At 53.3% G+C, this 25463-nt stretch overlaps 1 protein-coding gene across 2 annotated transcripts in view; it reads right to left on the minus strand.

Annotated features, from left to right (window-relative positions):
• The window catches only part of Cry2 (cryptochrome circadian regulator 2), a 34930-nt gene extending 10836 nt beyond the window's left edge, over positions 1-24094 (minus strand). The window contains exons 1-11 of one of the 2 annotated variants that reach the window (XM_023710483.1): positions 23908-24094; positions 14928-15036; positions 12219-12361; positions 10575-10759; positions 9846-9934; positions 4171-4311; positions 2860-3171; positions 2484-2635; positions 2184-2386; positions 1788-1880; positions 123-264 (exon numbers count right to left, since the gene is read on the minus strand). In XM_023710483.1, coding sequence (XP_023566251.1) covers positions 125-264; positions 1788-1880; positions 2184-2386; positions 2484-2635; positions 2860-3171; positions 4171-4311; positions 9846-9934; positions 10575-10759; positions 12219-12361; positions 14928-15036; positions 23908-24005 — 1665 coding nt within the window. In that variant the 5' untranslated portion in view covers positions 24006-24094 and the 3' untranslated portion in view covers positions 123-124. Of the gene's footprint in view, positions 1-122; positions 265-1787; positions 1881-2183; positions 2387-2483; positions 2636-2859; positions 3172-4170; positions 4312-9845; positions 9935-10574; positions 10760-12218; positions 12362-14927; positions 15037-22793; positions 23052-23907 lie in introns of those variants that run through there. The other variant, XM_004627013.2, reaches the window with a different exon arrangement.
• Between the last annotated feature and the right edge of the window lie 1369 nt (positions 24095-25463).

The following is a 25463-nucleotide window of genomic DNA, read 5'->3' on the forward strand; positions in this document are numbered from 1 at the left end:
GACTGGTAGCAATTCTGAGCTGAAGTCTTAACCATCATGCAGGCCTCTGCCAGATCTGTGTCTAGCCGTGGTTTCCAAAGCAAGTTCCACCTCACCCCACCTTCTGTCCTGCTGTCACTCACTCTCAGGCATCCTTGCTTGACGGCTCTGGGGTGGGCAGCTCTGCCACCCGGGCCCGTTTGCTGAGCTCGTCCCCGGGTGGCTCCTCAGCTGCTTCCAGCTTGCGTTTGGGGGATGCTGAGCCACTGGGTAGTGGCCTAGGTCCTGCGGGGAAGCATGGAAGGGGTCAGAGATGGTGTGTCCAGCCACAGAGGCCCGGGCTGTGTGGCAGTGCTCTTCGGGACGGGAGCCTGCAGCCCCTCCAGCCACTCCCTCTACCCCTGTACCCTTCTGCGCTTAGGACTGGCTCCAGCAGTACCCTTCCCCCATGCTCCAAGGACCCTGCCCCACCACCTGGTGCCACAGATCTGTCACAGCTAGTCACACCCTGAGGGCTGTTTTTCTCCTGTGCGTCCACATAGCGGGGAGAAGAGGGTTTCTTTAGATTGGTGATTTGCCATGTGCCTGGCTCTACCCCCTCTTGGAAGCCCATTCTTCCCCCACTCCTCTGGGCCAGGCAGGCCTAGGACCCAGCCTGGCTCTCCTGTAGCAGTGACCTCGCCTGGAGATACTGAGAAGGGCTGGCCAGGCCTGTTGGTAGCAGGGCCAGCTCTGGCCCCCAACCCTGAGGGCTCCAAACCTGAGACTGTTCAGCCTGTCCACTTCCCTTGCTCTGAAGGTGAGACATCCCCTATGCAAGCCTGGAATGGCCTGAAGAGTGGCAACCCCCGCAGGCCACACTCTTAGTGTTGGTGTGGCAGGCAGACTGGAAAGACCTCTGGACTCCACATGTTGTGCATTATTGTACCAATCACCCCAGAGATGCAGGAGGCCTCAGGACGCAGCACACCTGCCTCTCCACTGCCTCTGCCTCCCACATGGACACCACAGCTGCCTTCCTCACATTCCTGTCCACCTGCCCCACACCACCTGCCCCACGCAGCAGCAGCAGTGGCTGTGGGAGCTTCTGTGGGTCACGCCACACTTGAGTGCCCAGAAGACACTATCGCAGTGACAGGAGCTGGCCTCAGCCCCTCGTACCAACACTGCCACATGGCCACACTGGCCTCTCTTCCTGTCCAGTGGATGGGATCTGTTTATTCCTGTTTCTGAGCCATTTTTGCTTTTGCCTCTGCTTAGAATATTCTTTCTGCTGCTCTAGGAAGGGCTGGCTCCTGCTTAGTATGTAGGGAATAAGCCACTGTTCAGAGAGGTGTTCCCTGGCAGCTCCCCTCTAAGATGACCCAAAGGAGCCAGCCGTGGGGTAAATCCCTCTAATCCTAGCACTCAGGAGGCTGTGGCAGGAGAATGGCCACAAGTTTGAGGCCAGCCTGGGCTCCATGGTGAGTTCAAGCCAGTGTGAACTACACAGTGAGACCCTGTCTCAAAATAAAATGAGAGGCCAGGGAGATGGCGGGGCCAGGGAGATGGCTCAGTAAGAACAAGCACTTGTCTGGCAAGCACAAGGGCCTGAGTTCAATCCTTGGTTCCGCCAAAAATAAATAAATAAATAAAATTAAAAAAATAAAACAAGATCCCAATGAGCCCTCCCTCCAGCCCCTTTACTGAGCTCAGCACCCTTTCTCTGAATTGGTCTTTCCTGGCTTCCTTACTACCTGCCTGCCTGGCAAACACAAGCTCCACCGGCGAGTGCTCATTTTGGCCGCAGCCCCTCTGCTGCCACTCACCCGTGCTGGTGCTGCTCCCAGCCTGGCTTGAGCTGGGCTCTGCCACAGGGTGGCTGAGGTCTTCCACACAGGAAGGGACAGACGCCAACAGACCTGGGGTGGGGGGAGAAATAATCAGTTCCCAGGAGACTGCAGGGCAAAAGAAACAGGCAGTAGGGGACAGGACCATGACATTGAGGATGCATCTCTTCCCCTGCCCCCCCAGTATTCAGGAGGTCCGATCCAGTCCAGCCCTCAAGGTCCTGTCCCAAGATGTCAGGTTAACCTCGCAGCCTGGCAGAGGGTACCTGGCTCCTGCAGCAGACACCTTGAGAGTCCCATCTACCCTCTGTGCCTGCAGTGCTGGCCTACATACACTCTGGGAGCTAGGAGATGGGGTGGGCAGCGGCTCCTTACACAGTCCCCGGTAGCGTGAAAGCTGCTGGTAGATCTGCTTCATCCGCTCAATGTTGAGCCGGCTGGTTTCGGCATGGTTGACGATGGGCCGTGGATAGTCCACCCCAACGATGCACTTGGCTGCCTTCTGAATGGACTCGGGGGCATTCCAGGGCTCGTAGATGTACCGGGAGGGGAACCCTTTCAATTTTGGCAGGTATCGCCTATAACACACAGGATGGTCTGTCAGCGCCCCCAGCCCCTCCCTCCTAGGCAGAGGCCACAGGGGTCAGAAGCCAGATGGCCTGGCCTGCATCCTACCTGATGTAGTCCCCACTGGGGTCTGTGCGGCGGCCAAAGCCAACAGGGCAGTAGCAGTGGAAGAACTGCTGGAAGAAAGCACTGCAGGACAGCCACATCCAGCTGCCTGAGTTCACGCTGAAGTCTGCGTCGAGCAGCAGCTCATCAAATACCTAGACAAGGGAGGGGCACGCTTAGTCTCCTTGGGGGCCCCCTGCCCCAGTTCCTCCCAAGTCACCCTAGCACCCCAAGGAGCCAGAGCCCTTTTGCCAAGGGCACAGAGGGCTTAGAGGGGAATCGCCTAGACTCGGGGATCCCATCCCATCCCCGGACTGGAGGGGGTGCCCTGGCTGGCCTGAGTTGGGGATAGGCCAGCAGTTACTGAGAGGTCACTCACCCGGACCCCGCTCTCCCAGCTGACCCAGAGGTCTCCGCGGGTGAGGAAGCAAGCCACGGCGTGCCGGGCCAGGTGGTGGATCCAGCCCTCCTGCCTCAGCTGGGTCATGATGGCGTCAATCCAAGGGAAGCCTGTTTTGCCCTCGGCCCACTTGGCCAGGGCCTCAGGGTTGCGGTCCCAGGGGATCTGGATGCAGATGGGGTTCCCCTCCATGCGGTCAAACCTGGGATTGTTGGTGGCTGCCGTGTAGAAGAACTCTCGCCATAGGAGTTGCCCAAACAGGGAGAGGGGCGGGGTGCTGTTCCGCTTCACCTGGGTGTGGGTTGACCCAGCTGTAAACACCTGCAAGCTCGCAGCTCCATGGTGTCACTTGGGTCTCATCCATGAAAGAATATGGAGCCCCCACACTTTTGGCGGCTTCACCCCACCACCCTGGACAGGCAGCAGGACCATCCCCAAGAACAAGAGCTATCAAGTGCCAACAAACTCGTCCCTCAGCTCCTGCCTGCCAACCCACTGCTCTGAATGTGAAGAACGGCTACAGGGGTGCCAAGAGAGGGACACTGTTGCAGAAATCCACCACAGGCCCCAAACTCTTTGAGACTGCTCATGATCCTGGTCCTTGTTCCCTGGCTGGCTCCATTTTCTAGAAAGCCCAAGGGAGTTTTTGTCTCAGCACACACAAGAAAAATGCTCAGTCTAGATCTGGCTAAATAAGTGATATCATATACTCTGCAACTGGGTCCACGATGAATCAAGAGATCTGACTTCCACGTGAGTAACCATTTCCTGCAGTCACAAGACTCCCACCAGCCCTGCACTGGCAAAGACAGAGAAATGACAGTAAAAGACACAGACAGTGGCTGATCTGAGGAATGGGGAGGCCGGGCATGCTCTCCTCTCCCCTGGATGGCTTGCCACAGGGCCATCTGCTCTTGTTCCCGCGGCACGGCCAAGCACGCGGCCCCTGTAGTCACGCCCTCACCCTTGCGCCCTCCTATGGGGGGCTGGCTCTGGCTTCCCTCTCTGTGCTCTCACTCTTGAGGACCTTGCTGCCAACAGACCTGCCACCTCTATGGCTACATTCTGAGGCCTGCTTTCCTTCTGTGTGTCCACACAATGTGGAAAGGAGGGCTTACTTAGATTCGTGATTTGCAGTGCACCTGACTCTTCCTCCTTAGAAACCTACACATCCCCAATTCCCGTGGACCAGGCCTAGGACCTGCAGGGAAGGGCCTTCTGCAGGCTGTTGCCCAGCAGGCCTTGCCCTCTTGGCTGGACTGGAGAGGGCGTGCAGTCCACTGTGCTCACCTTTTTATACAGGTCCCACAGACGGTAGTAGAAGAGGCGGCAGGAAAGGCAGCCGAAGCGCAGATAGGGGCTGAGGCCTGTGGGGCTGGCCAGCAGGGAGTTGGCGTTCATCCGGGGTCTCTCGTAGTTGGCAACCCAGGCCTACAGGACAGGGCAAAGATGACAAAAGGCCCTGGTAGGAAATGATTTGGCCAATAGACAGTAAGCCACCAGATCAGGACTTGAACACTGAGCATTTTTCTGCTTCGTGTTTCAGACTGAGATGGAACCGCCAGGCAGACACCTGGCCTAGCTCCCTACTTGTTTGTGGCCCAAGGCCAGGTGTAGTGGTGCACTCTGGGAGGCTAAGGCAGGAGGATTGCAAGTTCTAACCCAGCCTGGGAACTTTAGCAAGCCTTTAAAAAGTTAAAATAGGAACGGCAAGTTAGCTCAGCCGGTTAAGGGCCAGTATCCCCGGTACCATATGCCGCGCCAGCCCCACCCCCAGGTGCATGGAGCTGGTGACCCAGTCTGCACGTGGTGGTGCACCCCTGTAATCCCAGCACTGAGGAGGCCGAAAACAGGAGGATCATTACGAGTTCAAGTTGCGTAATGAGACACTGTACCAAATACATGCATTAAAAATAAATAAACAAGTAGTTAAAAAATAAAAGGGAGTGGGCATGAAGCTCAGTACAAAGGAGTGGGTCCAATCCCTAGTACCTAGTACCACCCACTCACCCCTCCAGAAAGAAAGAAAAGAAACTACTTTTTATTGGTTTGTTTGTGGTTGTTTGTATACCAGGAATCAAACTGAGGACCTTGTGCTTACCAGGCAGGTGCTGTGCTGCTGAGCTATATCCCTGGCTCTAAGAAAAGAAATTGGTTCGCAGGGAATGAGTTATTTAGTCCCTTGGCTACATATCTATTAAATAAGAGCAAAGTTTCCCATCTCTGGGGATTAAATGAGATATGAGAGAATTCTGAAGGTACTGAATAAGCTATAATTATCTGGAAGAGAGCAAAGCCTCTTGTTCGACAGGATGGGTGCGTTCCAGCTCTGTTCCTGCTCTTACCGCAGGCCTGAAGGCTGCTAATGTACCCTGGACATAAAGCAACTTCTCAGCACTGCTCAGCGTGCACATGTGCGTGGCCAGGGAAGCAGGGAACTCCTGACCCATTTCTGGGGACCAACAGAGGCCTTTATTTTGGGGCCTGCCAGCTAATGTTACTGATCTTGTGTTCTCATCAATAGCCCTCACATTATGCTCCACTTTCCTGCTTCAGGTTCCTTGCATTCTCACCCACCCTCAGGTCCTGGGCAGCGAGCAGCGCTTGTACCACCAACTCCTGACAGCAAGGAAGGGAGGCTCAAGGGCTCCATCTCTGCCTGTCTCTGCTCTCTGCAGGTTCCAAGGGGCTCTGACCCCGCATTACAGTTTATGGAGGACTACTTTCCCTTCACCTCCCGACACCCTGGCCCCCTCTGGAGGCCCCCACCTGCCGCACCCTTCCCGGATTCATCCTTTCCTCTGCCGAGCACCCAGGAGGTGGGATCAGCCACGGCCAGCCCCTCCTGCTTCTCTTCCTCCCGCTCTGCTGTCATAGCCCCTTCCTTCTCTGGCAGCTTCCACTCCGCTCCCGCTGGGCTCCCACTCCCTCTCCAGCTCCCATCCCCACAGCACCTGAAGAGCAATCAAATTGCTCCTCTCTGCAAGCCAGACTAAAGCAAACCAAGAACAGAGGCCTGCTGGCCCCCATGGGCCTTCATCCTAGGCCTTCTTTCCCCCTTGGCAGCTGGCCTCTCCCTTGCCCCTCTCCTTCCTTTCTAGCCCAAGTGGCTGGCTAGCTCTAGCCAGAGTGGCCTTTGACTTGCAGGCCCTGAATCCTGCACTTTCTGTCCATGTACTTTAGGGTCTCTCAGCAGCTGCCTGCTGAGGTCTCACTCACCTCCGCTCCTCGGGCCTCACTGACTGCATGCTCTCCTCGCTGCCTCACAGCACTGGTTGCTCTGAGCCTTTCACAGGCTCTGTCTCCTCTACCCAGCCCTTCTTTACTTGAGATAAGGTCTCCCTTGTGTGTTCAAGCTGGCCTTGAACGGCCAGGCCTGGCTTCTACTCAGCTCTTAAAGTCAGCAGCCCTAGACTCTGCCTAGCTCTTCCAGTGGACAGCTTCCAATACCACTTCTCTGTACTTAACACAGCTTTCACGCAGATGGCTCCAGTCCCTGTTCTAACCCAGATGGCTCTACCTGGCTGCCTTGAGCCTAACATGCTCTTCTTAAACTCATGTTAGGTTTGATTTTTTTTTTTTTTTTTTGCAGAACCAGGGATTAAACTCAGGCCCTTGTGCTCTACTGAGCCATCTCCTGGGGCCCCTGTCTGTTTTTGAGACCTGGTAATCCTACTGCTTTTAGGACAGAGGCCCAAATCCAGTGCACAGCTCACTCGGCTTAGAAGACCCCACCCTCAGCCCTGCCTGTCACTGCTCTTCTTTCCGCACACCCTGCACCTGCAGCCTGTCTTTCTCCCACTGCTACCTGGGCAGCTACTTCTTCCTTCAGGTCTCCACCTAAGCACTGGCGCGGACGCTGGGTGTCTCTGTTGGCCCAGCACAGGCCGCCTCAATGTCCAACCTCATATTGTTTCAATCTTTTATTTTAAACGGAACAGACAGAAACCCACACAACCATGAGGCTTCATGAGTTCTTCCAAGGCAAACACCCATGCAACCACCATCAAAGTTCAGGAACTTTGCCCAACATTCCAGAATGGTCTCCTCTTTCCGAAAGACTCTGACCCAGACTTTACAATTATTTCCTGAACGTCTGAAATGTTTCCGTGCACCCCTACATGCTATAGTTTAGTACTGGTACCTAAACAACTGCAATTAGTTTTAATTCTATTATGGTTTAAATGGAGAATGTCCCAAGGGCTTCCTTCGTGGGCTCACAGGCAGGGCTTCTGGAAGGTGGTTGGGCAGGGGCTGATGGAGGTGGGGTTGCTGAGAGTCTCTCTCCATGCTCTGCCTTTCTCTCTGTTTCCTGGTGCCATAACATGAACAGCTCTTCCTCCAGTAGGCCTCTGCTGTACTGCCCTGCCTTGGAGTCAGGCGACTGTGGACCATGACTAGACCACTCCTAATTAAGTTGGGGCTGTTTAGTACTATGCCTCTGTGACCTCTGTCTTCTCCTTTGTATCATTCTGTGGAAGAAGCCAGGCCACTGGACTGGTGGAGATGCTCAGGCTGGATGTTCTGACTGGATGGACACCCATGGTAAGTGCAGTGAGTCCCTCTGTCCTGTGATTTTTTTTTTTTTTTTTTGTATTTAGTACAGGGTCTCACTGTGCAGCTCAGACTCACAGTGATCTTCCTGTTTTTGGCCTCCCCACACTAGGATTAGAGGTGTGCGCCACCATGTCTAGAGTCTGTGGCTGCCACAACGTGTGGTGCCAGGGATTAAATCCGGGTCCTTGCGCTTGCCTAAGCAGGTGCTTAGTCCACTGAGTTAGCTCACTGGCCCTACTCCATGCTGTACTGGCTCACAAATGGGTAGCTCATAGCAGAGGTCCGCTGGGCCTGGGTTGGACCCTTTGGGAAGTCTATAGGGCACACACGGCCTGGAGGTCTCTGTCTGTGGGGCTGACGGTCACTAATGTACAATGTGTCACTGGGGGCTGCATTCCATAATGAGAAGAGCTTTGGGCAGGGTCCTTGTCCTCAGCCACCATGGGTAGCCCAGAAGTGTAGATCACACAGCTGGCCGCCCTCCTCTGCTAAGAGCACCTCTTTTCTTGTGGAGAAGCAGCTTGACTCGGCTGAGCTAAGGCTACTCCCAACGCCAGGAAAAGACCCCAGCCACACTGGCTGAGTCTGGGAAGTTCTATGCCAAGGCCAGCTGATGGAAGCACTCCCTGGCATGTTCTAAGGGTCTTGGGAAAGAGGCACACGCCTTCCTCTGCTGTTGTCAAACCCATGGACAGCATGTGTGGTGATCACCTTTGCCACTACTCAAGGAAAGTCTGCCTGAGAATGGACCAAAACACAAGGAGAGCGTAGCTGAGACGCAGATGCCTCCCAACAGCATTCCCTGGACCCCTAGCCCAGCTGGGCCTGAAAGCTCCCACTTGGACTCCTGACTGTATGCATTAAAGACCTCTTCTCAAAAGCCAGCTGCAAACTAAACTGACTGCTCTGAGCCTCACGCTCTTTATTTCCATAGTGCCTTTCTCCTTTCTTAACTCTAAAGGCATTTTTTTTTTTTTTTTTTTTTTTGGTATTTATTTATTTGTCACAGGGTCTCACTATGCAGCTCAGACTCATAGTGATCCTCCTGCTCAGCCTCCCTAGTGCTGGGATTACAGGTGTGTGCCACCATGTCTGGTCTCGGATCTGGGTGCTGCATGCGGTATTGGGGATCGAACCTGGGTCCTTGTGCTTGCCAGACAGGCTCTTAGACCATTGAGCTAGCTCTCTACCCCCCTAAGGGCATCTTTCATCACTCATTTATGTCATCATCTTTAGCAGACTCTGGAGATACTCTACTGCCATCCTTTGGGCAGCCTTTGTGGCAGCTAGGACATCTGGTGTAAGAGGCTGCTCACATCGGATCTGGAGACTGAATAGTTCAAAAATCCCGAACAGATTCAACTCCCATTCACTCAGCAGCTCTGTTCTCTCAGATATGAAAGGCACAGTATTTCCTCTGGCCACTCCGGGGGCAGATGGGTCCATGGTATAAGGCTCTATGACAGAAGGGGTCCTCCAAGGGCATGGGGGAAAACAACTCCTGACTTGGTGATCTGAGGGGGAATGCTTTATAAAATGCCTTTAAGGTGAAAAAACTACAACCTATGAGGATAAAGGCTAGTTCTCAATCTCTCTCTCTCTATATACATATATATATATATATATTCCCCCCCCCCCTTTTTGGTCCTGGGACTTGAACTCAAGATCTCATGCTTGCCAGGCAGGCGCTATGCTGCTGAGCTAGGGCCCCGGCCCACTTTTTACATTTTTACACTTTTATTCTGCCATTCCATTTGTCATTTCCCCCCTGCCCCTCCGCCACTCCCGTGACTTGGCGCAGCTGACGGAACTGTTGGTTCTGTCATTAAAAAAGATGCCCTTAGGGTTAGGAAAGGAGAAAAGCACTATGGGGGAGACACCACCTGTGTGCCGTGGTTGAGGGGTGCCTCCAGCACAAGCCCTGGAGGAGACCCAGCACGAGGGGCAGGCAAACATTAACACAGAATAATCATACAGACTTCTGTGAGCAGACACCATCTTAGTACAGCATGCCTGCCCACAAATACTGCACGAGAAAGGCAGCCTGGTGCCTGCTTCCCACCGACCAGTCAGTGTCTCACTGCCTCTCACCAACTGTGTGGCCCCAGGCTAGTCAGTCACCTTGCTAAGCCTCACTTCTGTAGCCTACAAAATGGGGCACGTAATACCTACCTCACAGGGCTGTTGGAAATGTTAAAGGCAGGTGCTTCACCCAGAAATGCACCACCCAGCAGGAGGGAAGGGCTCTAAACAGTGGCTGCGATTGCTGCTGCTTTTGTGGTCGCTATTTCTGCCACAAGGAAGAGCTTTTCACTTTCTACCCAGCTGTGCCAAGAAGCACCAAGAGACAGTCCCACACCACATCCCTTGCTGCACGGGCACCAGCACCATGAGCTCAAGGCTCATACCTTCCGTTCCAAGTGCTTATCCAGGCGGGCCAGGGCCTCTGTCTCTCCTCCTTGCCAGACAGCAGGGCCAAGTCCTTCTGTGGGGAACCCTGTAAGAGGAGAAGCCAGTCACAGCCTGGAGGTCAGGCCGCTTCAGCCACTGCTCATAGCTCAGACACACAGACCTGCTCTTTATACTCTATACGGGCTGAACCACAGTTCTTGTTGCTTCTGACACCAACAGATTCTAGGTCACCTCCATTCTCTTCCAGGTGTCACTATTTCCTCCTGTTTCTGTGCCTCCCCTCTCCCAGCCCCTCATCATTCTAGGCAGATCAGAACAATTCTGGACTTGTTGCCCTCTCACATGAGCAGGCAATGAGTATGGTCCCAAGTCAGAAAGGCTAACTGTTCAGATCGAGGGTCGGACAGCACTGATCATCGTCTGCTGAGAGGCCCACAGACACCTGAGCGGAGGGTGTCTTCCGCTGTCTGAGGGGCGAGCACTAAAGAGGCAGGGGCCAGAAACGGAAGACTGCATGGGTATGCGCAGCAATAGGACCTGAAGGACACCCTCCAAGCTAAAGTGGTCACTGGGGTGGGAGAACAGAGGGCATTTCCACTTGGTTGCTCTGTATTTCACAAGTCTTCTATAATAACATGCATTAATCTGACAAAGAAGAAAACTGCAATAAGTTGCTTTCCATGAACAAAAGAAGCGACATGGAGGGCCCGGGAGGACGCACGCACCCAGCTCCTCCAGGGAGGGCACGCCGTAGGTGTCGTCGTGGTTCTCCGGGATCTCCGCCCGGCAGCCCTCCATCTGCTGGCTGCTCACCACGCCCACTGGCTTCTTGGGCAGCTCCATGCGGCTGATGATGGCCTGAAAGCGCTTATAAGTGAGGGGTGGCTTCTGCCCGTTCAGCTCGATGATCCTGGGGACCCAAAACACACTGGCATCACTTCCAAGGCCCTTTGCTCCGAGTCCCTGACCACCCAGAAAGAGCCCAACTCGGAAGGCTTTGGGGGCGGCTCTCCTCATCCGCTCACAGGTCCCACCCAAGTGGAAAGGGGGGGTGTGGGGGCTGCATCTCCATTTTACCGAGAGGGAAAATGAAGCCCAGAGAGCTGGAGCAGGAGCCTCTGATAATGGAGCAAGGCAGGGCCAAAGCTGGGACTCAACGCCAGGTTCCCTGGTGTCCGCTTGGAGCCGCCTAAAGACAGAGACTGACCGTGTCTCTCTAACCACAGAAAAGTCCCCGTTGGCCTTCTCTGTCGTTGGCCTATCTGACCCCACCATGGCCTTCTCTTTGCCAGCGGGAGCCTTGGAGAAGTGGGTGTGGAGCTGCGAACATGCTCCTTTCTAGGGAGACCCTCCTCCTGCTGGCCCTTGCTTGTCAGAGCAGAGGCTAGTGCAGGAGGAACAGCAACAACTGATACCTCCAGAGCTTCGCAGTCACAAAGTATTTTCCATGAGTAGGTCAACTAACTGCACTCATGCAAGAAGCAAAAGGAGATGCGGGAGGTGAAGATGAGATGAAGGCTGTTTATGTTAGGAGAAGTGCAAGGGTTTGCAGCCAGATCCTGGGCTCTTGCTGGCCAAGAGGCAGCTTATGCAAGACCCAGCCGGCTGGCGAGCTGCTTCCTGTCAGCTTGCTGCGCGGGCGCTCCATGACCGAGCAAGACGGCTGGCCCTGCTCTGCAGTCCTCCCAGCTCGCACGTGGCTGGAGGAAGAGCTCCGCACCCCACCTCTCCTCCTGAGGCCCTCACGTGCGCAGCTGTGTGACCCAGCCTCCTGGCGGGTGGCCCAGTCACGGAGAGGGGGCAGGGAGTAGGGGTGGCTGCCAGCTTGGCAGCAGCAGGAGAAAGAGGAGGAGGCACAGAGGTCTGTCACTGGAAGGCAGTTGCTCTGTGGTTACCAGGTCCTTGCAGATATCTCCAGAGCCTGCCAAACAACACTGAGCTGCATGGCCTGGAAACCCAGAGGGCCAGCGGGCTGGAGGAACTCACCCTCGGTACAGACACTGGACCTATGAGATCAGGGATCTGCTGGGAGGGGTCCCAGGCAGCAGGTGCCGAGGACAGAGGGCAGCACGGAGCAGCACGACAGGAGGGGGGTGCACAAAGCACAAACGGGACTGGAGCAGTGAGTGGGGGACAGTTATGAAGACCCTGAGGAGCCCTTACTGCTTCCGTACCTTGGCCTAATTAGCCTTCTTGCCACTCAAATCAGGTTCAGCTCCCTGTGAACTGCTCTAGAGGCCCTGGCTTCAGAAAGTGCCATAGCCCAGGAGCCAGTGGCCCTATGGCTGATCTTCCCAGAGCTCCACTCAGCAGGGGCCCAAGTCCCCAGCCCTCAGGGTGGGCCACCTGACCCTGTGCCCCTCCCTTACCTGTCCAGGTCATAGAGCGTATGGGAGTTCTCAGTCACCACCTCCACACCAGCCTCCTTGGCCATCTTCATGATGGCTGCATCTCGTTCCTTCCCAAAGGGCTCCGAGTCATACTCAAAGGTCAGGCGGGTCACCCCCCATTCCTGCGGGGAAAGACTGTCATGCTCAGCACTGTTTGGGGAAGTAGGGGACACTGGGTAGGAGCTCCTTCCTGGGAGAAGATGGAGCCAGCTGCCAGCTCTGGCAGAATGGCTGCAGAACACATGAGGGACACTGATTTTTTTTTTTGAGACAGGGTCTCATTACGCAGTTCAAGTTGGCCGTGTGCTCACTTATGTAGCCCCCTGGCTGATCTCAAGCTTGTAGTGACCCTCTTGTCTCAGCCTCCCAAGTGCTGGGATTACAGGTGCACACCACTGCGCCTGGTTCCGCGGCTGGCATGGCGTGCCCAGGGATCCAGGGCTGGTATGGCACACAGGGCCAGGGATCAGGGATCCAACTCGGGGCCTTGCACTTGCCAGGGAGGCGCTTCCGTGCGTCTGAGCTATGGCCCCAGCCCTGAGGGATGCTAATTAAAGTGAACAAGCACCAAGGTGGAGAAAGTATGAGGAGGCAGCCCGCGAGGCGAGGCCAGTGGCACAGTGAAAGTGTCAGGAGAGGAGGGTGTCTGGAGTAGGAGAACACAGTAGAAAGCTATAAATACAGGCTCCCAGGGGAGGCCCTGTCCAGAAAGAGGCACTGACTCACAGTGGAGGCAGCAGGGGACAGGACCGCCACCTTCCGTCTGCTCGGTAAGCCTTTCCCAGGACTCCTCAGAGCCTGCAAACTTGTGGCCTAGTTTTCTTGGCAATCTCATGCTATGTGAAGTGTCCTCATGGTTTCCACAGCAACACTACTGAGGCCAGGAGCAAACAGAGCTAATCGGATCCAGCTCTCTGGCTTGGGAAGGAGGAACAAGAGCCAGTCCAGGGTTGGGAGAAATCAGACCAGAGTAGCCGAAGGTGGAGAAGGGAATTCCAAGTGTTCAGTCACCTCTGGTAGAGATGTCTAAGTCTCTCAGCAACCCCAAAGAAAGCTGGGCCACTGAAAGCCTATAGGGACACCTCTAGCCCCACTCAGAGCTGGTAACTAGCAAGAAGAAAAACATACTCTAACTGGTCTGCAGTCATTCATGGTCACTTAAGGCTCTGTACCCAGGGAACAAGTGTCCCAGGCATGGCCAGGCTGGTCTGGTCCTGATGCAGCCCTGCGGGTGGGAATGGGTCCTCGGCAGGATGAACAAGCTCCCACACAAGGAAGAAAGCACTACACATTTACTGAGCACTTCCCATAGGCCAAGTACTATGCTTACAGGACTACACCATTAAGTACTTGCTACACCCCTGAGAATGGTAACAATACCATTAGTAAATGACTCCCTCCGATTCTTCCTAGCCCTGTCCTATTTCCAACAGAGCACTTATCTCATGGCACTGAAGTTGCCTGTCACCTGCCTGGTTCCCGTTAGAGTGGGGACTCAGCAGAAACTATGCTGTTTCACTTATCACCGTTACCCTGCTATCTGATATGGGGCCTAGGACATAGCAAAGCTCACTAAGTAACGAATGACTGAAGCAATGAGTAGTCTATCTTCTTAGCCGTAACTGGGCTGGCTTCCGAGGTGCTGGGAAGAGGGGCAATGCGGAAGGGTGAGAGGCAACCCTTCTTTCCCAGTGTTAGAGAGCAATGCCAGCTGAGGGCTGCCAGGCAAGCAATCTACCACTGGACTATGCCCCAGCCCAGCAAACGTCCTGCTCGGTATGGCGGCAAGGACACAGCTCTGGAGTCAGTGGCTTACTAGTTTTGTGACCATGACTGTTTTGTCACCTGTAAAATAGACGCAATGGTGCCAGCCCCAAGAGCTGCCTGGAGGGGAAGCAGGGGGAGGGGGTCAGTGCATCAGCTCTCCACATGGTCTGGACTCAGTGTCAGCCCCCAGCAGATGTGAACAATTACTAGTGCCGAGTGATCTGTACACACGTGGGTAACTGGGGGTGCAGGGAGAGAAGGGAACGATGACATATTTATGAAGCTGTCTGCCTTGACATCAGGCTTCTCCTGCCATGGACCTGGGGCGGAGGGGCATAAAAACTAGCATGTGCTGCTAAGGATGAAGAGGCTGCCCTGCAGCCCTCCGCCTATGAGTACTTTTGTCTCTAAACAGTTTTTAAAGGACTGGGAGAGAACAGGCTGCCGCTCCCACAGGGCACATAGAAGTCTATGTGGCGTCCCGCAGTGAAGATTTTATCACTGGGAGGAAACAGACGCTCCCTTGGAAAGGCAACTTTTCTCTCCAGAAGCAGAGCAAAGCAAGATGGGAAACAGCCCTTGCTAGACAGGAAACTCCACCCTCCAAGTCCTGGCACAGCAGGAACCTGATTACGTCTACTGGCCTGAGCCAAGAAAGCATCTAAGCAAGCCAGTGGCCCTGGGAGCAATGACTTACTGCACTGCACGGCTGGACGAGCTGGGAGCTCTCCAACAAGACACTGGCTTCGCACAAGTCTTTCCATCCTGCAGGCAAGCTCTGTGACTGCCTCTGCTTCCCCTTCTCTAGCAGCCCTCTGATGGCCCTGCCAGCCCCACCAGTTTCATTTCCTCAGTCAGAGCAGTGCATCTGCTGGCAACAGGAGCAGCGTCTCCCCATCTTCTCGGGCCCCACACACTCACCTTGAATAGCCTTGGGAACACTTCTGCTGGCTGTCCCCGGACCACAAATAGGCGGGAGTTGAGTTTCCTTAAGCTCGTGTCCAGGTCTTCCAGAGACTGCAGCAGAAACCTGCAGGGGCCACACAGGCCTTGTCAGCGGTCGCCTAGCAGAGGGCTCTTTCCTTAAGGCAGGAGGAAACTGGCCTGCTTTGTGTCCAACAAAGGTTTGCAGAGCCAGAGGGATGGGTTCTAGCCCGGGAGGGAGGAATCGGGGTCAGCACAGCCTGGGAGGGGATCCTGGCCTGGCGCCTCTTGGCACATGGCTCTAGGCACCTCTCTAGCCTGTTCTCTCTTCTGCACTAAGGAACAAAGATGCTGATGCGTTAGTACTCAGACTTGCTATGAAAAGGATGCCAAATAATGTGAAAGCCCATTTAGCCCAGAGCATGGCCCAAGGTACTAGTGGGACAATCATGAGCTGCACCGCCTGCTGTGCTCCCAAGGGATCAGAGATGCGTTCTCCCTTCTCTCAGCCTAGTGTGCAGTGTGTAACCATCTGCCTTGGTATGAGAATCACATGAGAGAATGGATGAGAAAGCCATCTGAAAGAAGACGGTGGGCTCTGCACTGGAAGACAACGGATCCCCTAGCAGAGAAGCACACGGGCCGGCCCCACCCACCCTGTCAGCGACCTCCTTGCCTCCCTGTGTGCACTCTGGGCCGCATGCTTCCAATGCCACAGTCACACGCAGCCTGGGTGGGTCCCTGTTCCCTCTGCTGTTTGATAAAAGACTCACCCACCCACTTCTCAAGCCAAAAGGGACAAGGGACCTAGTAACAAACACGCTGGGGTTGGGGTGGGAGGACAAGAAGGATATTCAAGAGCCCCTGCAGGAGAGCTGAATCACCAGGAGGAAGGACAGGAAATTAACCTTTGCTGAGTACCTCCAGTGATTTATTTATAAATTAACATTTTAACCAGATAACCATTCATGTGTTTCAGGGACAAAAGTGTGCACAGGAAGAAGTGTCCTCCCCTGCTTCTCTTCTCAGAGGCAATCAAGATTATCAATTTGATTATGTATCTGCACACTTTTTAAGTGCATTTCCTCATTTAATTTCTCCATGCACTGTGAAGGAAACTGTACTTTCCCAGTGGTATAGATGAGGAAACTGAGAAGGACAGGGGTTAATGAATTTGCCCAAGATCATAGCTTTAGTAAGTGCCAGAACTGGTATAGGACCCAGGTCAGGCACATTAACCCAGTGCTTCATTATCCTGTGCCATGCCAGCACACGCCAGGGTGAGACTCCAGGCTGTGAGCTTGGAATCCCGCGCAGGGATGGGCACAGGCCTCACTCAGATACGCACTGCCATTCTTCTGTTCCTCCTCAGGACCACGCCTTGGCAGTGGACCCTGCCCGTGTCATGGGTCCTCCGATGAGCCTGCTATCCTGCTATCCAGCTCCGGCCTCTCCCACTCAAACCCAGCATCATTGATCTCTGTCAACAGGAGTCACCAGATTTTATTTTCAGCACAATGAAACCCTGCACCTCCTCTGGGGCACATCACATTCCCTGACCCCTGGTGGCTTACAGAACAGAGACCATGCCCAGGCTGCAACCAGAACCAGCTCCTGCTGCTGCCTCTGACGCACACAATGGGGCACAATCCAATGGCCAAACTGGCAGGCCCACATTCCACAAGGTCAAAGCATCTTGTCAACTCTACAGAGCACACAGGGTTAACAGGGGGAGACTAACAGGTGACCTCTGTGAATTCCTCTAATGAAAACCTGACACCCACTTAGTGCTAAGCTGCTGTGTGTGACGCTGTGTGTGACGGTGATGGTGACTGGTGACGCCTGCAGTGCCCTCCTCTCCTCTAGGTCTCATTACTCCTCCCAGAGGGACAGTGACAGACCAACAAAATAGACTTAGCCACCAGAAACCAGCTCAGGCAGAGTGCCTAGGGTAAGTGGGAACTGAAACTGCCCAAGCTTAGGGTAGACTCCTCCGTCTGAGGCTCCCTGGCCCCTCCAGCCGCGCAGTCCACTGGGCTACCCAGGATTCCAATCTGAAGCTCTAATAAGGCTCCAATGCACATGGAATCTGGGTTCCGGGACATGTTGCAATCTGCCTTCCATAGAACTTTATTTTTAGACCTAATTTAGCTTTTCTGCTCTTCTCTTAGCACACATAAGAGATGCTTTCTCATTCTTCGACAGAGATGTCTAGCCAGGACAGGAAGGAGCAGAGGGCCTGATTCTAACCCCACATCAAATAAGCATCCAAGTGTACCAGGCACCACTCTGCAAGTGCTCTCATTTAATTCTCAAGCAGTACTATGAAGAGGGCGCTATTTTTATTCCCATTTTACAGATGAGGACACTGAGGTACAGAGAAGATAACTTGCACAACATCTTGTACCTACTAAGTGGCCAGAATTTGACCCCAGGTAATAGAGCTGTCTGGGTCAGTATGTTCACTCTTTTTGTTGTTCTTTTGTTACACTTTTTTTTTCTTTCTTTTTTTATATTTATTTCATAGCATCATTTTATTTTTCCTTTCTTTTTTTGTTTTTTGAGGGACCGGGGCTTGAACTCAGGCCCTTGCGCTTGCCAGGTAAGTGCATATTCTACTGAGCCATCTCCCCGGCCCCACACTTTTTTCTTGAGACAGCTTCACTATGTTGTTCAGGACTGCCTTGAACTCATGTAGCCCAGGCTGGCCCTGAACTCACAGCAATCCTCCTGCCTCAGCTTCCTGAGTGCTGGGATTACAGGCGGGCATCACCACATCCCAATCATGTGTTCATTCTTGGGCACCAGGATCCACTGTCCCTGCTGTGCAGGGAGCAATAAGCTACACGGTCCAGGGCTCAGCTATTTGGGAGCAGCACGGTCCAGCTCAAAGGCCAGCATCCCGAGTGTGGTCCCCTGAGTGTGGTCTGAGGCCCGAGGCTGGCTGTGAATCACCCAGGAACTTGCTGGACTGCAGAACCTCAGGTTCCATCCCAGACCTAGAGCCTGCATTTTACAGGATAACCCAGTGATTCATCTGTACAGTTCTGGAAATGGACTTTGCTTTTGGCTTTTGTCCTTGCTTCAGATTCCTATCTACTGTGCACTTTCTTGCTTGCTTGCTTTCTTCTTTCCCTGAGATCCTGGTTTCTACCTCTCGAGCCCTGGGGAAAAACTGCTATTCTCAACTACCCTGGGATAAGCCCTGGGAAGGGAGGGCTCAGCAGGACTCCCAGGAAGGAACAGGCAGGGGCAGAGGGGCTCCTGGTAGGTCACTACCACACTGCTGCACAGCCTTTCAGGCCTGCCAGGTGACAGGCTTGCATAAGGTCAAAGGAACCAGAGCAGAGCTGCTCCCTGGCAGGGCTCACTGGGACAGGACTACACATTCTTTCATGCAGCAGAACCCAACCTGCGCGGTGCCTTGGAGCCCTCCTCCTTTGTACATGGCTAGCTTCTCTCTTCTGCAGTCGGGGCATCCAGAGGAAACCCGCGTGGACCCTGGAGGTGGGGGTGCTGGGGTCTGGCACCTCCCCCTGCAGTTCTAAGCTGAGCTCACATGGCCTAAATTCAAGCACACGGTCCTGTGTGAGCAGTTCAAGCTCACTCTTTGGCTCAGGCAACATGTGCAACTGAATGACATTATGTAAGTCTCCGGGAGCCAGAGGCAGGCAGACTGGAGAAAACCAAATTGGAATTTCCAAAAATACCGAGGACTCTGGATTTGGGTATTCCAGCAGGCTAGCCCTTTAGAATAAAGCAGACAGATTTTCCCGCGGAGTATGTTACCAGGGAACTCAGCTCTAGGGATGGCAGATTCTGAGAAAGGCTTTCTTGGCTGTTAATGGGGGAAGGGAGGATGATAGTAAGTTCTTCCCTGGGGTCCAGACTGCCCCCAGCCAAGTTCCTCTGCTTCCAGCCAAAGTTATCTAACCATATTGATGAAACCATTGACTGGCACAGGCTGGCTACATAGCATAAATTGATAAATGAATCTCTGCTACATAATCAAGAAAATGTACACCCCATGAAAAGGATAATTTATTTATTTTTATTTTTTTTTATGAGCAGAATATATTTATTGAGAGAAAGAAAGCTCCTGTCCAAGAGAGGGACAGGAGGGGGGCCTGAGTGGGTAGTTCCCTGGGAAGTTGTCTCTTCCAGGGACTTTTATAGTGTAAAACCATGTGGGGCTAAGGTAGAGAGAATGAGAACTCACTTAGGTGGGCAGGAGGTGGGACAAAACTATGGTCAACAATGGGATTACATATGGGACAGGGTCTTTTCCTGTTGGGGGTTGGAATGCGGGACAGGGTCTCTCTCTGTTGGGGGTTGGGCTAGTGACTCACTTGGGTCTTTCCAGGTGATTGATACCTATTTAGAATATCAATCCCAGGTGCTACTCTTTTAGCATTTGTTTGGCCTTTAGGTCTTTAGGTCTGGTTCACAGCAGGAGCATCCGCCCCTCCCACAGTTGTAAGGCATCTCATCTTGTGTGCTGTCTCCTTTGAGGGCCTGGCCCTGTCTGACTGCCTATAATATTTTTATCTAATTCGGCTGCCTACAATATTCCCCCCTCTGAAGAAGTAACCTGAACTGCCATGAAGGGAAATATGGGCGAAGACCGCTCTGGCTTCTTCATGCTGAAATGGGTCGTTGTTGACTGGCAGTCAGATGTATTCTTCAGAGGTTTTAGCTAAAGGCCCTTGATACATGAAAAGGATAATTTAGAAACAAAACAAAATTGATCCTTTCCTCATCTCAAAAGGAAAGATAAAAGTTTTTATCCCTCTTGGGTAATGGACATGTGTTGTCGGCGGCAGCACTTTGCCTGGGTACCACATAAATGGCTTTGAGAAACACGATTCCTCCAGTAGTAGACTATAGTCCCTAATCCCTTTCTGGATGACCAAGTTCCACGGAAGAGTTACCCGCTTCAATGGCCTAGCAGTGTTTCACTCCCAGCCCACGGGGAGAGACAGGCCTTCTCACCAAGCCTCGGAGAAGAGTTCCCAGTTTACCCATTCTACAAATTCTGAGAGAAATGGGCTGAGAGAGCATACTGTATTTCTACTAGCAATCTCTGTCCCACAAGCTCCTGAAAGGGATGCAGCAGAAAGCCAGGGACAAAATGACTTTAATGAAGTGTGGTAGGAATTGTTGCCAACCTAGTCTAAGTTGCAAATGGGAGAAAGGTAATTAAGAGTGGCAAGGGCCTACTGAAGTGCTCCTTTGGAATCCCAAAGCTGCTTACACCCTCCCTTTGTTTCTGCTCTAGCTACAGTGCCTCCTTCAGAGGCAGCAAATGTGAGAAAGAAGGGGCTGGAGAAAACAGTAAAGAGCACTCCTACTCCCAATTAGCTCACAAGGTCTCCTACCACCGCTAGCGCTGCCCCCTCCAGGCCAGCGAACATGCATACTTTTTGCTTGTCTTCCTCCTGTCCTCCTTTAGAGTGTCACCCACAGTCACTTTCCTCTAACTCCACCTGCAGAAAAATGCTGTGTGGGAGTGAGGACACGCAGGAGAGTACCAGAAGACAGATGTGGATTTCCTGAACTTCTTACGGAGGGACCTCCAACTTTCAGACAGAGTGATGCAAGCCGCTGTGTTCTGCAGCACAATTCTCGACCACTCCCCGGATCCAGGAGGAGCCACCGGAAGATTACACGCATTGTAGCTATGCACAGGTACAGTCAGCTGGCACTAGTGTACCTCCCTCCCGCCAACCCTGGGCACAAAGCAGAAGGGCCGCCCTGCCTTCATCCATCTGGGAGCAGGAACACTGGGGCTGGTAGGAGCCTGTCTGGTGCCAGGCCTGGGCACAGTTACCCAATTCAATTTGTTTTGTATTATTTCACCTTTCTCCAGGATGCCAGCACTAATTAGACTTCCTGCCAATGTACCACGGCAACACACCTCCCGGGCTGCCTGGAGAGGTCTGTGCTTCTCTAGCTTTGCTGCAATGAGCTCCTCAAAACCCTAATGTCAGGGCCAGAACAAGTGGCGGGGGAGGGGCATGCCTCCTTTAAGGACCCCTAGGTGATTCCAATGCACAACGAGACTGACATTGCTCTAGTCTATTTTATTTTTTCATGGCACTTAGTCCTACTAAATTATGATTACTTAGATGTCTTTCTCCATTAAAAACGAAGGCCCTGGCAGCGCTGAAAACACAGACACACAGCTGCTCCTTCAGAGCACCTACACCAGTGTCTGGCACATAATAGGAATTCGTTAACCAATCACTAGCTTAATATGTGCATTCCCGCACAGCCCTGACTTGGAGATTTAACTCACGCATCAGAGCTGCTACATTCCTTTTCTCCTTCACTCCCCGGAAAGCACAATCACAAAAGGGTGACCCACAGCAATTCATAAACACAATTCCAAGTGAAAATGGACTTTACTCAGCAGCAGTTCTTGTTGCTTTTTAATCTTCATTGTCACAAAGGAGTAGGCAGTCCTGTGCAATGGTCCCCAAAACCCAGCAAAAGAAGAGTCACCTTCACGACAGTGTAACAAACAGGAAGCTTGCATTCTAGCTAGTCTGCTCTGGTCGGCATGCTGCCAGAAGGGGGCCAAAGTCTGAGGCCTGGTTTAATGTCCACACTAGATGGTCATTTGAGGATGTTTGTCAACCCAACCTCCTATCTATGGAAACTGGAGCAAGTCAGAGCAATCAAGCAGCCTGAAAACAGTGTGGGCAGGCTCTTCACAGGACTATCTTTAGTTGTTCTCTCTATATAAATGGGGCAGGAAGGGACCTTTAACAGACCTACTGCTAGCACTCAGTCTCTTAGCAGAGCACACACCTTGGAGAGGAAAGAATGGAGCTGAGAGTCACTGTATCTGGCGGGGGGAGAACCGTTCTATCTGGGCAACAAGGCTGCTCGAGCAAACATCCCTCAGAACAATGCAAACAAACCAAGCCACTGCCGTAGGGTCTTACAGAGTGAAGGGTACACTGTGTATCAAAACGTTCTGTTTTGAATACAGTTATGGAGAAAATATACCAGCTGCCTATTAATCTTTGCTTTGGTCCTGGAAAAGGATTTCATCTCCTCACAGCCACTAAAGAGGGTCCCTTGCTATCATGGCTTTTCTGCTCCTAATGCTTATCATATCGACTGATAAAAGTATAGTCTATTATAACTTAATTATCCTGTAAGCGGAAGGGAGTGACATTTAGGTTCCTTTAATTTTTTTTTTTTTTCTAGCAAGGTCATAGTGGCTGAAGGGATTCTCTAAAATGAGTTAAGTACTGCTTTGATGCTCAAGGCATAAAATGCCTCTGCCTGAAGATGCCCTGGGGATCTTTACGTACAAAACAGGGAGAAGGCCTTGGCAGAGGCTAAGCAGGGTCTCTAGACACCCGAAGCCCAACTCAGAGTGGAGGGAAGCCAGGAGGGAAGCCAGCGTGAAAGAGTAATTCAGATACATCAGTGGCTTACGGATGACCTCCAAGAGCTCGGCAATGAGCTCATTTGAGGAATGCGAACAGAAACCCATTCCCGCAGTCAAACCACAACACATCCTTCCGTCCTTCCGCCTCTCTCTGTGCACGCCCCTTACAGTCCTCCCCAGGGAGTCCCCGTTGGGCCACTCACTGGCTGTCAGTCCTGGACAGGCCGACTTTGAGCCTGGACTCAAGGGTCTCATCTGTGCCAGGGGAACCACCGTCTCTGTCCCCCGGGCTCGTTCTGGGGCGCAGAGGGTGACAGTGCGGAAAGGCTGTGTCAGGGGTGGCGCCCCGGCCCAAGGAGGGCACGAGGACGAATGACTCCCCATCCTCCCTGTCCGTCTCCCTCGGCCGGAAGGGACGTCTGACCCGGCCTTCCGCCCGCGAGCCGCCAGCCCCTTACCTCCAGCGGTTGATCCCCACGGAAGAGGAGGCCGCGAACCACGGGTCGAGGATGTAAACGCAGCGCACGCAGCGCGCCCCGCGCACGGCCGCCAGCAGCGCCGGGTTGTCGTGAAGCCGCAGCCCTTTGCGAAACCAGTGCACCGAGCAGGCGCCCTCCGTGCCGGCCGCCGGAGTCGGGGCTGCGGACGTCCCAGTCCCCACAGCAGCCGCCATCTCCGCCCGGACTGCTGCCGCCGGCGCCGCTCCGCCCCAGTAGGCACCGTGGGCCACGCCCACAGCCCGCCTAGTGACCTATGACGCCGCCGCTCCTCTCCGTGGCCCCGCCTCCAGAGCCCTTAGGCTCCTCTGTCATTGGCTACACGTCTCCTGGCCGGCGATTGGCCCAGTGGCGTGGGGCCGACCCCGCCCCCTCACGTTTCCACCATGTGTCGTCCCGCCCCGGAGGTGCAGGTCACCCCGCGAGTGACGCAGGCCAGCACTCGGGAGGTCTGGGCGTGGGCCAGTCTCGAGGACCGCGGATCCCTTACACGCGTCCTGTGCAGGGCCCGCCCCAGGAACGAGCTGACTGAGCTGGAGGAGGTTGCTGCGACTCCGACAGTGACTTACACAACTGCCTACCAGCATTCTCGAATCACCATCATTCATATCATCATGGACGTGGTTCCACTTCACCTGCCATTTCTAAAAGAAGCGCGTATCATGAACGCTAAGGTAGACAATAATCTGTCCACGCAACTATCTTATTGTCTGCTCTCCTCCTAGCCCAGTTACATTCACTCAACAGAGCCCAAGGAAAGAGCTATTATATTAGTCTCGATCTACAGACAAAGCAACGGAGTGTCCAATGACAGATTCTACCTTTTGAGGCAAATTAAAGGATTCCCCCAGATTATTCTGATCTCAGAACTCCTGCTCTTCACCCATCTCTGTCCGTGCTGAGATGCTTGGCATTTTCTAGTGGCAGAATCTAGGATGAGGGAAGACTGCCCTTCCAGGCAGCAGTGGAGGGCTTGGCAGGAAGAAAACAGTGCAGAGTGTGTGGCTGAGAGAGTGAATATGCTGTCGCGTGAATTTATTTTCTTTTTGTCTATGTTTAGTAGTCCCAGTGGCACCTTGTGCAGCAAGCTGGATTCCATGGAGGATTCGGGGATGTGGCTGGCACCGTCCACAGGCCTGGGGGCCAGGTGGAGCCCTCTGATTCCCCTGGCATCTGGCATGGGGCCTGCTGATTGACTGGGCGACTGACTGGACGGCGAGAGAAACTGTAGATACCAGCAGTGATGTCAGGGGTGGACTGAGGTGGCCTAGTTAAGGCTGGAGCTCTTGATCTGTTTCCATGAGCCTCGCCTCATCTTAGGAATGAGCAGTGGAGGAATCTGGCAGTTCAGTCAGCAATGTAGTGACGTTAAATGAAGCCAAGCAGCAGGGCAGTCACAGCCTTCTCTCATTTCTAGGGCAGTGTACAAGCTGTTCTCCCAGTGCGGATCCCTCGCCCCACCCCACACACTTACTCATGTTGACCCTGGGTCAGTGCTCCGAGTAGATGCATCCTCCTGCTGTCTGCCCCTGCACAGTGCCCTGTCCCCGGCCTTGGCATGTGTGCAGGCATGTCTTGCTTCATGGTCTGCCTGCCTCATTAAACTAGAAGAGCAGGGCCCCGGCTTGTTTATACTTGTATTTGCAAGGTCTAGCTCAGCGCCTGACATGTAGCTCTCACAGCTTGAGTAAAAGGCACAAGAGTCTTTATTCAACAAGGACTTTCAAGACCTACCTCAGCACCTCGCTTGACTCTGTCCTTATTTTTTATTTAATTAAACTTTTTTTATTTTTTTTTTTTACATTTATTTATTGTGTGTGTGGGGGCAGCTCAGCCCACCAGGGGCGGGGCGGGCTGGCATGTGGTGCTGGGGGATTGAACCGCGGTGCCTGTGCTTTAGCCAAGCTTGTTCCAAGTAGGTGCTTTAGACCACTGAGCCATCTCACCAGCCCCTAAACTTTTTTATTTCTTATTTTAATCTTTTATTTATTTGGTACAGCGTCTAGCTACACAGCTCAGACTTGTAGTGATCCTCCTGTCTCAGACTACCCAGCGCTGGGATTACAGGCATGCGCCACCACACCCGGTTTTGGGGCTGCACAGCATGCAGTACTGGGGATCAACCCAAATCCTTTTGCTTGCCAGGCAGGCACTTAGACTGCCGAGCTATCTCCCTGGCCCTTAAAAAGTTTTGAGACAGGGTTTCACTGTGTAGTTCAGGCTGGCCTTGAACTCACTATGTAGCTCAAGAAGGCCTCAAACTCTTGGGGCTCCTCCTGCTTCAGTCTCATAAGTGCTGGGATCACAGGTGTTTGCCACCATGCCTGTCTCTGTCCTTAGTTTTAGTTTTTTGTTTTTTTTTTTCCGAACCAGGGATTGAACTTGGGCCCTTACGCTTACCAGGCAAGTACTTGTTCTACTGAGCCATCTCTCTGGCCCCCTTGTCTTTAGTTTTAGTAATTCCTTCTTCAAGTGCTTTCTGGGTGAATCAGTGGCACTTTATTATTATTATTATTATTATTATTATTATTTTGAGGCACTGTTTTCCTCCCCTTCTGTTCCTTTCCTTCCAGACTTGCGCTTGCTAGAAAGGGAAGATAGAGTGTAGGGAGGTGGTTCTTTCCTCAACTG

The sequence above is a fragment of the Octodon degus genome, unplaced genomic scaffold (genome assembly GCF_000260255.1).
Source record: "Octodon degus isolate 3935 unplaced genomic scaffold, OctDeg1.0 scaffold00018, whole genome shotgun sequence".
NCBI classification, from domain to species: Eukaryota; Metazoa; Chordata; class Mammalia; order Rodentia; family Octodontidae; genus Octodon; species Octodon degus.